This window comes from Anopheles merus, chromosome 3L (genome assembly GCF_017562075.2).
Source record: "Anopheles merus strain MAF chromosome 3L, AmerM5.1, whole genome shotgun sequence".
Lineage (NCBI taxonomy): Eukaryota > Metazoa > Arthropoda > Insecta > Diptera > Culicidae > Anopheles > Anopheles merus.
This window is the reverse complement of record NC_054085.1, coordinates 24161266-24176592: the sequence shown is the minus strand read 5'-3', so window position 1 is coordinate 24176592 and position 15327 is coordinate 24161266. Positions and strand designations below refer to the sequence as shown.

Below are 15327 nucleotides of genomic sequence, written 5' to 3'. Positions count from 1 at the left end.
ACAGGGCAACTAGCATGCGGCGAGCACACAATTTTAGAAGTCAAGGAACAGGAAAGAACCTGCAAGACATCGATGGCCGATGTCTCGGCACCGGTGTGTCAGAGCGGGCGGGGGACTTCTCCAATCAAACGCTTCGGTGGACATCTTTTTATTCTGGGGTGAGGCTCCCTTGTCGGTCATGCACCAGACGCCGGAGAAGGTTTTATGTTAAGCAAACACATAAGTTATGCCTTGATTGGACCACATTTTTCAATCACTTCTCGGACTTGGGCCCGACCATACGGCCGACGATCGCCTTTGTGCAGAAGGGAGCTAGCTGGCACGATGAAAATGGCCGAAATCAATCAACAAGCCTTCCGGGCATTCTTGAGGAATCAATCAAGCCCAGCCGAAGCGCACGCAGAGGACACACGGTGGATTGGCTTTTGGAGTTGGTGGCTCTGGTAAATTATTGAGCGGCTTATTGTGGAGCAATATGCTCCGCGTCGACGACGACGATGACCACGACCTAAACGAGCCTACGAGAAGTGGTTTGGACACTGAATATTTTATGTTTGGAGTACATCGAGCCTGAATTGGTGGCTACAATGGTTTTTGGAAAGTCGCTAAACAGTACCGGCCTAAGGCTAGTGAAAGTTTATAAAAAAGAAGGGAATGCTAAATAAATTCCTTTCAAAATATAATTAACTTTTGGATTTAGATGAGAGAATGTATTCCTCGCTAAGTCTGTAATTCTTAAATGAATAATTCTCTTCCCTTTTAAAGATGTGGTTTTGAAGACTCATTTCAACCCGCCTTTTCGGACCTTTCTTCTGCAACAACGACGTCTTTTTAACATCCTCCCGTGAAACTCAAACTGCAGCTTCGTTCGCCTCGACTGCCTTCCTTCCCAATCATATTTTACAAATGACTGTGCAGAATGGCTGACATTTTCATAAAGCACAATGACGGTGAATTTATTTCTCCAGTGCAGCGTGGTTTTTCCCATGCTGTGTGAGCGAGTTCGCAAACCCGGCAAGATTCGCAACTTCTGCCTGCCTGCAAAAACGCCGCAGCGCGTACTGCTGCGAAGGTAAACGACAATCATTCCGGCATGATTCACTTCCTTGGCAGCACTTCTTTGAGCTCTCAGGGCGCGGCACCACCACCACCACCCTGCCCCAACCGGTGACATTTCATTGTTCTGGCTCGGCGAACGACAGCGAAAATTAATCACCGGTAGCTGTTCAACTCTTCCGCAGCTAGCTAGGGGCGCGTCCGGCGCGTCGAGGGGGTTTCTGTCAGGACCTGTACTTAACACGGCTCTTTGGAATTCAATCGTGTCTGCTTGCCTGACATATGATTCAATATCCGATTTGGCCGAAGTGCCGCAAGCGGTTTTTGGGTAAGACATTCCAAAACCGTTTGTGCTGTAACACAATACCGCAGGACGAAGATCTGGTCGGAAACCTGGTCGGTCGTATAATGATAATCCTTTTGGCAAATATTTGCACTTTAATGGTACACGTTCTCGGCTCAGTTTTGTACTTTGGGGTTCCTTTGAGAAGTTCGGCTTCGATTGACTCAATGACCGGGAGATTTCACTTTAACATAAAAGGGGGAAAATGGTTGGTGAAAAGAAAAGAAATAGAACAAAAGATGTTATGCCCTCACAAAAAATTTACAGGGAGCGAAAGAGGAAATCAAACGAAATGGAAGGAAATTAATGATCTGTCCTGTGAAGATTTCTTTTCCTGTCTGTTTTTGTGAACGACAGCTCGTCTTTCATGTTTCTTGTAATTACAGTAGAAACGCAATTCCTTTATCTTTGAGAAAGAGATATCATTAAAATCTTTATCTGGGAAAGACGTTGTTCAAAAATATAGTAGAATAAAGTTTTTTTTTGCTATCACTGTGGTGAAACTGTTCCGAAACAATTGCGCAACCAAAACTGAACTACATATTTATTTATTTTTAACATATTGAAGCGTTATTTTATATTTGTTTCTTCAGTTTTTGTGATAGCATTGGCTATTGGCGGATGCTCCGGACATTTTTGATTAAGAAGCCTCTTCTGAAATGCAGATTGCATACTTTAAGGCATTTTTATTTTTAATTTATCCTGAATGCCTGGTGTGAAAATGAAACAAAGATCAAAAAGTTTATTTTTATACAAAATAGTTTGGAATCAGATTGTTCAAAGTGTTCATAATATCTCTTTATTTTTAAAAACTCATAAACTAATACATTTTTTCCTCAGCTCATCTTAAAGTGTACACATCAGGCACATAATTCCTTCTGCATGAATCATTCAAATTTAAATCAAGCAAACGGCATTATAAATTAATGCAATTTGCTGCACCTGCCAATCAGTGCGCAAATGTTTCATTGAATCTATCTATCATAATAGAGCCCATGATTGTGGTACAAAAACCAACACACACAATAAAGATGTCCGGGCCAGGACGGCAAAACAAATCAATTGGCAGAAACTAATCACGCCTGTCGCCTGGCAGGCAATGGATATCTTACCGAAGCAGGACACTGTCGCCTCCCGGTGAAAGCAATCACGAGCAAATCGCTCTGTCTGCGGTGTGTCGACGAAAGCGCTCCCTCTTTTAAAACTATCATCGATTGCATGCGATTGGGATCGATTGCAGTCGAGCGGTTTGCGTCTTTGGTTTACGCTATACATCCACCCCTTTTCCGCTACCACTGCCACAAGTAGGTATAATTTTCTCTCAAGAGAGTCTAGCCATCCGCCCAGGATTGCTTTCAGAGTAAACATTTGCCGTTCAATTTTCCGTCCGAAAGAAAACGGACCTCCGAGAACTGCCTGCCGAGAGCGCTTGCCGAGTTTGAGGCGTCTAGACAGGGCTATGAAATTTGCATTACCGTTTGCGAATGCAAGGCAGGAGAAACTGGCAGCAGCCGGGCTGTGCCTGCGAGTACAGCAGCGCGCCCGAGTAGCTTCGCAAACACAGAAACACTAGGAAATGGAATTGTTTGAACTTGCCCCACAGGACCTTGCTCCGTTGCTCTCTATCGGGACCGATGTGGCTTGTGCCGAAGGGAAATTCCTGCTCCGCTGCTGGAAGAAGTTCGACGGCAAACTATTTTTCACTTTCCCACCGCCACATCCCCGTGCATACGGAATGTGGAAAGCAAGAAAAATAAAAATGGGAAAACCCTTCTGATAGCCATTCCTGGGGATCATTTGTCATCATTCGAGAGTTGACATTTTTGCCGCATTTTCCATCATCACCTCCCATAGCGCGGAGCAATTTGTGAAAGCTACACGAATATGCAATGGAAAAGGCACGAGCGAAGTAAAGCATTTGAACCACAAAAAAAAATACAAAAAATACATACCCAGTCATCCACGCTTTCGATGCGTCTTAAGCCGTCCGCAGCAGCCAACCAAGTTGATAGTTTCAATTAATTTAATTAGTTTTACTTTTAATTTCCTCACCCCACCCGTGTGCGAGCACGGGGGGCCGGTGGTCCCCGTGAAGCGAGCCGGATAATCACCACACACCGCAAGAGCAGGGGACCACCATCCGGCATTTGGCTCATAATGTGAAATGCATCCTGCCGGAAAAAGCTCGTCCTCGGCTGCGCACAATAATTAAGGCGACATCAGTTATTTTCTCGGGTGCGATTTATCTCTTCAGCCACGGGCTGCTACGGTGGGCTTGCGTGCCGTGTTTCCCCTTAATGGGAATTTTCGAGACGTACGGCTTTTTCCCCCGAGCGCTTTACCGTGTCGGCAAAAAGGATAAAGCACCTGTGCACGTGTGTGTGTGTGTGTGTGTGTTATTTTTACCTTGCTACGGTGTACCGCCGGTGCAAGGATTGGCCTTCGGGAAAAAGGGGTTTACGGACTAGGAGGGCATCACGGGAAAGATAACTGCATCCTGCTGCCTGCTGAACCGGTCTTTCGGAATGGAGGTGAAGAAACATGGGAAAGCATTCGTTGATTCGGGGTTTTGGGCAGAACTAGTGCACACACAAACCGACACACACACACACATACACACGCTCTAACTTTTGCGACAAGATCAGCCACCACAAAACGTGTTTAATCTAAAAACACATCACATCTCAACGCGAGCACGGGTAGCACTGTGTCCTTGGTTTCGCTCGCACACACTGGCTGACGAATGGAGTCGAGAAGACGCGAAATCACCGGTATGTGTGTATGTGTGTGTGTGTCGTACGATCGTTCGCAGCAGGAAGCTCAGGCCCCTTGCCCTGTGCTGAGGTTTTCTTGGAGGGTCTTATCGATGTTTTAAAATCTTCACTTTATCGCTCGAATCCATTAAATTTAATGAAAATGTATCCTTTCACCCTTTTCCTCTCTTTCTCTCTCTGCTGATTCGGTACTTTTTCTCGTTGGTGGTGAGTTTTTTTTTTCGGTCTGTTTCGATGCGCTTCCGGTTGCGGTACCAAATTCGGTTGGGATTTATTGGACGTAAAACGCATTTAAGCTGTTGTGCATTGCGATTCTAGTGCGACTCTGCTGTAGGAACAAGGAGAAAAAGTGCTTGAAGAACATTTAGGAAGGGTAGTGTATATGGTAGTTTTAGATTAAGGCAACATTAAAGACAGTCTTCAACAGTTTTTGTGAGATTTCTTAAATTTGTTATTTTTTGTTAAATCTGTTGTTTTGAGATCTCGTATCGATAAGTGAGCCATTCTGTATGCTTCAAGCCGGAAAGTGTGCACTTCTTGTGTGTATGTACTTTAGTATTGAATAACAAGGCATACAACGCCATTAGTTATGCACCTTCAACAAAAAACAAAAAAAGTAATTTCTTGAAAAAAATAAAATAAGTAATGCACCAAATTTTGAAACGCGCACCAAATAATTTTAAATTTTTCAAAATTTTACACGCCTAAAAGTATGCAATTGTCCAAGCATGCTAAGTTTATAACGCCTGTCACTATGCAATTCGAAATACATTATGACATTACTTGGGCTAAAAAGGTAATGATGTATGAAATTTCAACATCTCAAATAATGGGCTATAATGTCTCAAATAAATTTAATGTCATACACATCTCATTAATGAGTTTTCACCAAATTTCGCCTCAAAAATTAAAAAAATCATACAAATTATGTCACGTAAAAAAGGCAAAAAATCATGCTTCAATCGTGCCCACTTTAGACGTGATAAATATCCTTTTAAACCTTTTCAATTGCTTCATTTACCGGGCCCCGGTGAATGGTGTGATGAATTTAAAACACACACACATACATACACTTATGCCTTATGCCATGCATTCAATCCAACCCCGTTCGGTCCAGCTACACCACCATCAGCTTTATTCCCCATCCGGTCAAATGCACGCTTAAAAGGCGCATTAAACAATTTCGAAGGATATAAATTAAACAGCAAAAAAAAATGTACCCATACAGTACAGACAGAGCTCCAAGTCACCTGGGGTTTTTTTTCTCCACCCCAGTGGGACTGCACATCGAACAAAGAACAAACACATTCTGCCCACGGGAGAGTGACAGAAAAAAAAGCAACACCGACATCACACTTCGTGATAAATAATTCATGTACGTAATCCGTTTCGTTTTCATCCCGCCCGGTCGGAACGCGCTCTCTCTCATTCACTGATTGGCGTTATCCATTTGCCGGCTCGTGTGGACAAGGCGCAGCCCCCCGTCCTTCATCATCAGCATTTATTGTTTGTAATTTGTGCTCTCGCTCTCTCTGTCGCCTTCGGTTTGTCCGCAGACGCAACTTGTCCACCGTTTTTTGCACAGCTGAAGGGCAACGTCAACCGTCGGCAGAAACTTCGTCCACCGCCCGTTTCCGGTTGAAGCAAGCAAAGCGTACCGCTTAGCACCCGACGGCTAATAGTTGGTAAAAGTTTTACAATCAATTTAATTGGATTTATGGTGTATCCTCCCCCATCCGGACGCAATGAGAACGAGTTGCCATTTAACGTTCTTCGCAGTGGTGTAGGGATCACTGGGGTGCTGTCGTTAAGTTCTTCATTATAAACGTTTGACCAATGAGGAGAAAAGAGGGGGGTGCATTTTTAGAAAAAAGGCTCGAGAAACCATAACGGGCAACGTAATTGTCATCAAGCCGATTGTCCGAAAAAGTTAGATCCTGTGTTTACGGTTCCCACTCTCTACAGCGGAAAAAATCCCTTCCACCCGGAAGGTACAGGAGAAAGACCAGAAATTAGTGAGAAATTAGCATTTCCCAGGAACAAAGTGAATGTTTTGCTGTCAAGGTGTGTAGGTGTGTGTGTGTGTATCACTGTGACACCAGCTGCAGCACAGTCACGCCAAAAGGGCGGGGGAGAGGCAAGCGCTGGGCGACAGTGAGTGGTTTTTGCTGACATTCAATTAGAAATGTTATTCAACGGTGTTCGCGTGAAGGAAGAATATTAAGCAGCAGATCTGCAACTCCGGGAATGGAAATGAGCTACAAAGAGTTTGTTTTTTTTCTTCTATGGGTGACAGCTGCATTTAGGAAGCGAAATTGAAAAACCAACCCACCACTTGGAGTGTTGGAATAGGTGCGGAGGACAGGTGAACGGGGGAAATAAAATTTGTTTTTCCTTTGCGCTGAAATTAAATAATCCTCAAAAAAGGGAATTGTGGCCGTGGTTGCGGACGATGCTGGTGACAGGAGAGGATCAGGTAGAAAGAAATCAAAACTAGACGACTCTGTGGCGGTAAATATTTATCAGGAAAAACTAATTTACCGTTTGAAAAGTATTTTAATAACTGCTGGAAAATGCACTTAGTGCTTGAGTTTAAAATGTAAAAAATAGCTCCAATTCAGCTCCAAGCGCACCATTGCTCAGTAATTCAAGCAAAGTATCATCTGTCTTCCGTGCTCCTGGAGTTTTGCTACTTTTTGTCCATCACCACCAAGCGACGGGATACTCCCGCCGTAAAACCGTAAACCCAAAGCAAACCCAGCGCCAACAACGGCTATTATCGGTAGTGCCGCAAACGAACACGAAAAACGCCTCCAAGCGGTTTCGAACTCCTTAAAATCAACATCTTTCCCTTCGGACAAAAACCACACACCGTAGTACGGATGGCCGGAAAATTGATTATCTCCGGGAGAGGGCAAGAAAAATAAGAAGAAGACGAAAAAAACATCTGCTACAACTTCCGACCGAAAAGAGGCGAACCTTCCCGGTGAGCACTTGCAGGGTTCAATGATCGAGTTTGGGTTCCTGCTGCTGCTGCTGTTTCTACATTTTTTGCCATTCCCGCCTCAAGTAGGTGCTCGTTTTTAATGCCCTGCGGGAGAAAACACTTTCCACAGTTTGTTTGAACTTCCTACCACCAAAAGGAATCCGGAGTCGGTCGAGTCGACAAAAACAGCTCCGAACTGTTTCGCTTTACTCTCTGTCCTTCCGATGCGCTAAGCGGGAGCTTCCGCCACATGGTTGCTGTTTTGTGTGTGTGTGTGTGTGTGTGTGTGTGTGTGGGAAGGTTGTTTTTTAAAAAGCGAAAGCTTTCCTTAAAGTTGAGTCCGATTTTCCAAAAAGGCCTCATCCCCGAAAAAACTCGAAACTCGCACTGTGTTTTCCGTTTGCTCTACGGAGCATGCTTTTTTTTTGCGGTCCAGCACCGCCCGGGGTCACAACGTTCGTGCTCGGTGGGGGGAGGGGTAAACAAGTCTCCCCAGTATGCACTGCTACTTTCCAGTGTGACCGCCCCCGGAGAAGATGATAAATGATGATAATGATAACAAATTGATAACGGTGCGTAAACAGCTGCCCTGGAACCGTTGACCAGGATCGCGCCCGAAACGAGCCGGACGGACACAAAAGCATCCACCGGGTGTTCGGTGCTCAATTCGACGACAACAACAGCCTCGTTCCGGTTCGAAGGACTAAAACCGCGCGCGCTTAAGCAGCGGATGGGAACGGGGAAAAAAAAATGATCCCAAAAACATCCCGCGGGTGATTTGCCAGTTCTGCCAGGCTTTGCGCAAAATGTGTGCCCCAAAATGCCCTGTGTGCGTGTGTGTGTGTGTGTGTGGCTTTCCACTAGCCACTCCAATCAGTGTCCAGTGCACTGGGAGATCACGCAAAGGTCTTCGGGTTTTGCTCTCCGAGGCTGCCGAGCGACGCCTAAAGGTACGATAAAACATACACTTAACGTCACCATACACCGGGGAAGAGTCCTGGGCGATTGTCCTGCTTGAATGGCTCCATTTTGCACCGCCGGCACAGCCCGACGTGGTTGACATTTGCAAATGGCCGACGGTTTTAAGGTACATTCCCGCAGTCGCCCAAACTCTCAACGGCTCACCCGCTCATCGCACGTGTGGCGGACGACGACGATGATGATGATTATAATTGTGGTGTGTTGTGGAATGGAAATTGAACATTCTGCGTCTCTCTGGGTGGTCCTGGGGAGGCTCACAGTCCAGCCCGAGAACGGTGGGATCCCGCTTCATTCCGGGAGCATTCCGGGCGTGCTTTCACACGGCTGCACACGGCTGCACAGACGCGAAGGAATGTGCGGTGTGGCCGGAAGTGAACTTCGTACGTGTGATTTCATGGCGATGACCTATGCAAACCATGCAACCCGTACCCGCACTGTGTGCATGTATGTGTATGTGTGTCCACCGTGCTGCTCCTTTGGCTCTGTCACTAACAAGAGCTTAACGAGAGTAATGAAACACGTTCCTAAAGCGGCTGGTATGTGTGACCAAAACCGGTCATAATGTCATGTAGACAACATTGTTGAACTCTGGGCCACGGTAATGAAGAAAGGTTAGAATCTCGATGCTGCCGAGGTGCAAGGCGGGACAGGACACTATTGCCCATTGCGTCTGTGAGAGCTGGATGGAAAGCTAAAATCAGCAACTAAGCTTAAAATATGAGCCAGATTTCGCTGACTTCGCCAGCGTTGGTCCACGTCCTCGCTGCCGAGAGCCGATTGAAATGTGGCTTAGCTGGCTGGGCGGCGGGGAAAACGTCCGCTTAACCACACCCGGGCTATAATATCCCCCAAGTCTGTCAATCAACTTCAGTGGCAAAGCCGGGGCGAGATGGGCGTACGTTTCGTTTGCGGCTTTCCCATTGATCTTCGCGTCACGCGTGGTGTAAAGTAATTTTCATTTTTGATTGAATATGACGGAAGTTAATTGTTTCTTTGGCGGAGGAACTGAGTGGCGTCTGCCGCAGCTACACCAATTTTCGTTCACCAGTGCCTCCGGGGTGCGTTACCCGGGAAGTTTCTTACGTTACCGGTAGCCACGCACGGATGCTCCAGCTCTGCCTCCTGGAGGATGTAGCGCACGCTTCCAAAACACACGCACACGGAAACACCCCTGCGGGGATTCGAATATGCTGACGCAAGGGGAGCGAAAGGAAATTGTGGGCTCGAAGAAAGAACAAAACCACGCTGGTAGACACGCTGGGAAAGCTCAAAGGATCTTCTTTCGATGCTGCTGCAGGGCAGGTTCGGCTTTCAGCTGCAGAGTGGACGTGCCTGGGCTGCCGAGCGGTTCGGTGGTTGTAGGCACAATCGCGTTGGTGCTGATGCTTATGCTCACTGGCGCACCAAACCTTGGCACCTTCCCCGGAGCAATCAGCTTTGTTAGTGCGGCAGTGTTTGATTCCGTTCCGGTTCTCCCCGTTCTCTGCCGCTGCAAGCCGTCTGATACTGTGTGTTTGTACTAATGCTTGTTTTCTTCTTCTTCTGCTTTCTCTCGTTCTCCCTATGCTCCTCATCCGCTTCACAGATTGCCTTCATCTGCAGCTCTACCGGGACTCGAAGGATCGCTACAAAAATGGTCAAACGAAGGCATCGCTCTCGCTGCAGCACTTTCTCGGCGTGGAGTCGGGTTTCACGCTGGACAAGGAGTCCAACACGATAGCAATCATCTGCCAGGACGTGATAGTCGTGCTGGCATTCGATACCCGCGAAAGACTGATACAGTGGCAGGTTGGTTTTGGTTGCGTTTGGTTCCTTCTATGATAATCACACAAACCCCCCTGGTGCTTCGATTCTTTGTTATACCCGCAGGTGAAGATATCCAACAATCTTGGGGACGATCTCCAGTACCTGGTTCTGGTGTCATCGGCACCACCGAAAGCGAAACTCTCCACCGGACCCGCCCGGATGCACATCCAGGATCATCGGTTCTGTCTGACCACGGGCGTTCCTCCCCGGCTGACCGGGCTATGGCAAATCGAGCACTTAAGGTGAGCGAAACACATCAAACGTGCTGTTGTTGGGGAGTACAATCAAACTAACCTTTGCTTTGCTCTCTTTCTGCCATTGGATCATGCCTTGCACATCTCAACAGACGGTACGGTGTGGTGGACAATCGGTTTTGCTTCGAAGGTGGCTCGAGCTGCGGGAAGGGCGAGGGCCTGTACGTGTTTGTGACGGATCTGGGCGAGGAGATCACGCACACGTTTAAGCTGGCGTCGCAGGGCAAGCTGGCGAGCAAGAAGCGGGCAACGGCAAGGAAAATTGCAGGTAAGTAGACACAGTCATTTCTGTTTTCTTTTTTTTTTCTTTTTTTGGTAAAGTGGATTTTCTCCACCAACTTGTCGATCGGAGCTAATGGAATCTGTTTGCTCTGTTTTCTATTTTCAAAGCTCTCGACAGTCCCCGCAAGGGCGCAGAATCACGCTCGACGAACTACAACGACGAGATCTGCACCGTGCACATCGAAAACTCGAGCTGCACCTGCCGGAACTCGTACTGGCCGTCGACGGAGTCGCGCGACCTGGACAGCAACTACGGCTGCGGTGATACGGCCTCCGTCTCCGAGTGCCACGACAGCATCAACGATTTGGACTCGTTCCCAAGGTAAGTGTTGCTGCAGCCCACCAACCCACCCAGTGTTTTCCTTAAACTTTGATGCATTATCCTGGTCACGGCACCAACTGTGGTTGTGATTGAAGAAGCTTTGTGCTTAGAAAACGCTCTCAACCCCTCATAAACCTTGTCTCGCACAAACATAGGAACACGGTGGCCAATCTCGAACGCTGCATGAGCTGCATCTCCAAGCTCGGCGCCCCTTCCATGTCGCGCAGCTCCACCGTCACCGGGACGCCCGGGGCCGTCGCCCCGCTGCCCGCCTGGCACATGCTAACCGAGCACAACAACCACATCAATCAAACGCACAAACTGCCCGCACCGCAGCTAGCGCTCGACCGGATGTCCCTGTGCTCGCACGGCAGCAGCAACAACTCGGAGTACTCCATCCCCCGGCAGACGTGCGGCCCGGGTGAGCCGAGCTGGTACGAGAAGGCACCGAGCGGACAGCAGCAGCCGGGTGCACCCGCCTGCAATCACCATCGCTCGACGTCGCCCTGCAGCTGTCCGTCCGTTCCGGGCCGACCACCAAAACCGCGAGACATTGCGCTGCACATAACGGCCCCCATCCATACCGCCATCAGTATGTCGACCGGCAAAACCCCCCAGCAGCAGCAGCACAGCGTCGGCCCGTACGAAAACTACGACATACCGAAGACGCCGGTCGCCTGCGATGGCTCGTCGTCCGGCTGCACGCCGGGCGAGAACTACGATACGCCGAAAAAAATACAAGAGTACCTGTCGAAGGAGGGCAAGGATGCGGTGGACGGTGCGGGCAGCTACGGCAACTACGACATGCCCATGTCCCTGACGAAGGCAGTGTGCAGCTGCCTGTCCGGTGGGGCGGACGCACCAGCCCTTCAACCGCCGCTGAAAGGGCCCGACCGGGGGGTGGACTGTACCTGCCACCGGGTGATGTCGTGGGCGGACAACTGGATCTCGCTGCCGCTGTGCAAGCGGGGCAACGGGATCGAAAACACGGCCGCCGTGCAGGTGAACAAGGTGAAGCTGAGCGGGGAGGGCAAGATGCCGGTGATGGATGCGAGCGGTGCGGGCGACGGGGCGAGCGGCGCGATCTACGCCACCGTCGATGTGACGAAAAAGATCCGCAGAAGGCTGGAGCAGGGTGCGTGCGCGTGCGAGGAACCGCTGGTGACGCAGCCGCAGGCCAGCGGTCCGAAGCAGCTGCCCGCCAGCTGCTACGACAACTACGAGGATGTGGAAATCAAACCGGAAGCGGCGGCGGCGGCGGCAGCAGCGGGAGCCAACTACGCCAATCTCGAGTTTGAGCGGTCGCTGGAGAACTACGAAAACTCCAAGGAGGTGCTGCAGCGCGCTGGCTTATGTCTGGCGGGGCTGCCGGACGAGGACGAAGAGGAGGAAGAACCGCGCCTGTGCCACAAGTGTGGACATCCGAGCGTGAAAACGCCCGACACGGACACGGAGAATCGACACGGAGACGGTGCGGGAGGTGCAGAGCAACCAACGACGACAGCGTCAACGGACGATAAGCAAGAAAACTACATGATGATGGAACCGGGCAACAAGAAGTCCAAGTTCCCGGGCTATATTCCCATGTCGCCGGCCGCTCCGACCGGCGCGTGCGGTGCAACCGAACCGGGCGACGGAACGGTATCCCCAACCGCGCCACCGCTCCCCTCCAAATCGGACCTGCTGAAGCAGCGCATGAGCCGCATCATCGGCGAAAAGTCGGCCAGCAATCCGAGCCTGTGCGGGCCGGCGGTGGACCGCAGCCGGAAGCGAATAGACGACGAGTCGCGCGTCCCGGGCAGTGCGATGCTGCGTGCCACCCTCGCTAGCCCGTACGCCCGCAAGCAGCTCATGGACAGTAGCGATCTGCTGCCCGCCTGCGCTGCGGAGAAGGCCCGCCTCTCGCCCAGGAAACGGTCCGCGTCGGCGGAGTCGTCCCGCTTTCTGGACGCGGACGGCGACGAGCTCGAAAGCCCGCTCAGCGGGACGGCTTCCCCCAGCACGGAAACGCTGCTGCGCAAGACGCCAACGCCCGGCTCGGCGACGGCCCTGCGGCGGTCGTCCTCGCCGTGCGTCCACCAGGAGATGGAGGCGTGCGACAAGTCGGCAGCGGCGGCCACCGAAGCCGAGGACGACCTGTCCGCCTCGACGAACCCGGCCTCGAGCCAGGCCTCCCAGTCCGTGTACATCCGGCGGTCGGAAAGCGTGCCGTGCAAGGCGCAGAACCGGGACAGCTCCAGCTCGAACGATTCCGGCGTGTCGACCGGCTCGCTGCGGCAGCGCGGCACCGACTTTACCGACTTTGAGCTGCCGCTGACGACGGCCATGTCCGCCCGGCGCCACCAGCGGCACGTGCTGCCCGCCCAGAACTGTGTGCATGCGTCGCTGCCGCGCCGCTCGAAGTCGTTCGATCCGCTGCGCGAGCTTTCCTTCCAGTTCCAGAAGGTGCGCGTGCCGGAGAAGAGCACTTCGGCCGAGGCGGAGGTGCCGGTATGTCCGCCCAAGGCGAAGGACGCGATGATGGCCGGTGGTGTGCCTGGTGCGCCGTACATCGATTCGCGCAGCACCAGCAGCGGCACGTCCGACATGTCCGACTACATCGAGACGCTTTCCCTCTCTAGTCACAGTTCCTCCGATACGCCCGAAGGCATGAGGTAGGTTGCGTTTGGGAATGCTCATCATTCGGAGTGTGTGTTAATAATGCTGGATTTTTGCTTTCGCCCCCTTGCACGTAAAGGCACATCCGACAGGCGACGTCGACGCTAAGGCCACGCTCTGGCAAAGAGTATCAAAATATCGATCGCTCGATACTGTCGCTCACGCAGGCGAGCACGACGGACGCGATCAAGATGCCGGGCACACCGTCCCAGCTGCGCGGGCTGCTCTCCTGTTCGGCCAACTACGCCAACATCACGCCCGTGCCGGAAAATGCCGAGTCGCCCAGCCCCGGCTACCAGAGTGGCACCTCGCCGCAGGACGCACAGGGTCAGCATTTTATGTTTAAGGTGAGTAGGCATGAATGTTTCATTTCATTTTAAAAAAAAATGTCGTCGTTTACTGGATTTTCCTGGAGTTATCATAGCTGTGGGACACTTTATTGACTCTTTCTGCTGTGAAATGAACTTAATGTAATTGGAATAGCACCCTTGTCGTACAAATCCAATAGGAATTTCCAATGAAGCTACCATAAAGCCCAAATTCTATCGTTTGAAGTTCCCTTCCCATAGGAAAGGGTCAAAGAAGTGTTCCACAACTATGAGAACCCCTGAAAAACCCTGTAATAAACCGATTAAAGTATGAACGCCTAAATGTATGTAATGTTTGGGGATTTTATTCATATAATTCTCTGTTCTTCTTTTGATGCAATATTAGCCTACCTTCTAGGCGTTAAGCACTTGAAGCTGTAATTATGATAAGCGGGCAAGGATTTATTTTAACATTAATTTATAAGTTAAGAATTATAATTCTGGTACATCAGAATGATTTGGAATATTATTTTATTTATTTTTTAATTACCATGAAAAATACATTACATACATTAAGGCTCATACGCTGACTATCGTGTCCTTATCAAAAACATCTTCACTAATCGATTTAAATCAATTATTTCTCATCTATTGTTGTTGCAGAACTCATCGTAAAACCAAAAACACACAACCTGCAGCAGCAAAGCCAAGGTATTGTACAGATAATTTCATTAATTTTAAGGATCGTTTAACGCACTTGTCTGCAGTGTGTTGAGCACGAGGTGAAATAGTCACACCAAGAACGACAACAACAAAACAAACAAAAAAAAACAAAAAAACAGACCCAAAAACATTCAATGAAAGCAATAACATTATGAAGTATAAAACATTTGTTTTTGTATGTTAGTCAGTACGAATGGTATAAAAAAGAAAACTAGAAAATCAAAACAACCAGAACCCCAGTACTCCCGCAAACGTTAGTGGAAATTGTACAGGTTTTTGTCCTTAGTTTGCTACCTTAAAAACGAGTCCCACACACGTTCGTCTAGGAACGTTGGCGCAAGCAGCAAGAAGCATTGCTTATATCGATGCTGTAATATAAAAAAAAACGCAAACACATCTACAAATGCGCTTGGGGGGAGGCTTTTTGTTTTGTGCTCTCACCCAGCAAACCACCGGCAGCAAACTCCTCGCGCCAGAGCCAGTTTACCCGGAGACAGAAAAGACATAAAAATTGATCGCTTACATTGCAAGAAATCCCACCAACGACTGATGCCACCGCCGGGCCGGGAGGAAGGAACAGCATCTCACGAAAACGGAAAGAAAACGCCCGGAAAAGAACGAATTGCAGTTGGGTCTGTTGTTACCGGCGGCTGGCGTATTGTTGGGCGCTCACTCCGGTGTGCCGCCGCGTCGCTCTGTTTGATTGTAATTATTTAACCTTCCGATCCTGGAAGGCATTACTCGTGGCCCGTTCCCGTTCGTGGATTACCTGGACCCCGTGAAGCGCCGTGAATGTGTACCGTGGTGAAGATTTTCCTTCCCATTGTCATCACA

At 49.6% G+C, this 15327-nt stretch overlaps 1 protein-coding gene across 19 annotated transcripts in view; it reads left to right on the top strand.

Annotated features, from left to right (window-relative positions):
• Positions 1-14834, top strand: part of LOC121598671 — a 441765-nt gene extending 426931 nt beyond the window's left edge. For all 19 annotated transcript variants that reach the window (XM_041925845.1, XM_041925844.1, XM_041925843.1 and 16 more), the window contains 7 exons: positions 9726-9928; positions 10010-10188; positions 10293-10468; positions 10591-10804; positions 10960-13458; positions 13542-13809; positions 14434-14834. In XM_041925845.1, coding sequence (XP_041781779.1) covers positions 9726-9928; positions 10010-10188; positions 10293-10468; positions 10591-10804; positions 10960-13458; positions 13542-13809; positions 14434-14445 — 3551 coding nt within the window. In that variant the 3' untranslated portion in view covers positions 14446-14834. The remainder of the gene's footprint in view (positions 1-9725; positions 9929-10009; positions 10189-10292; positions 10469-10590; positions 10805-10959; positions 13459-13541; positions 13810-14433) is intronic.
• Positions 14835-15327: the final 493 nt, after the last annotated feature.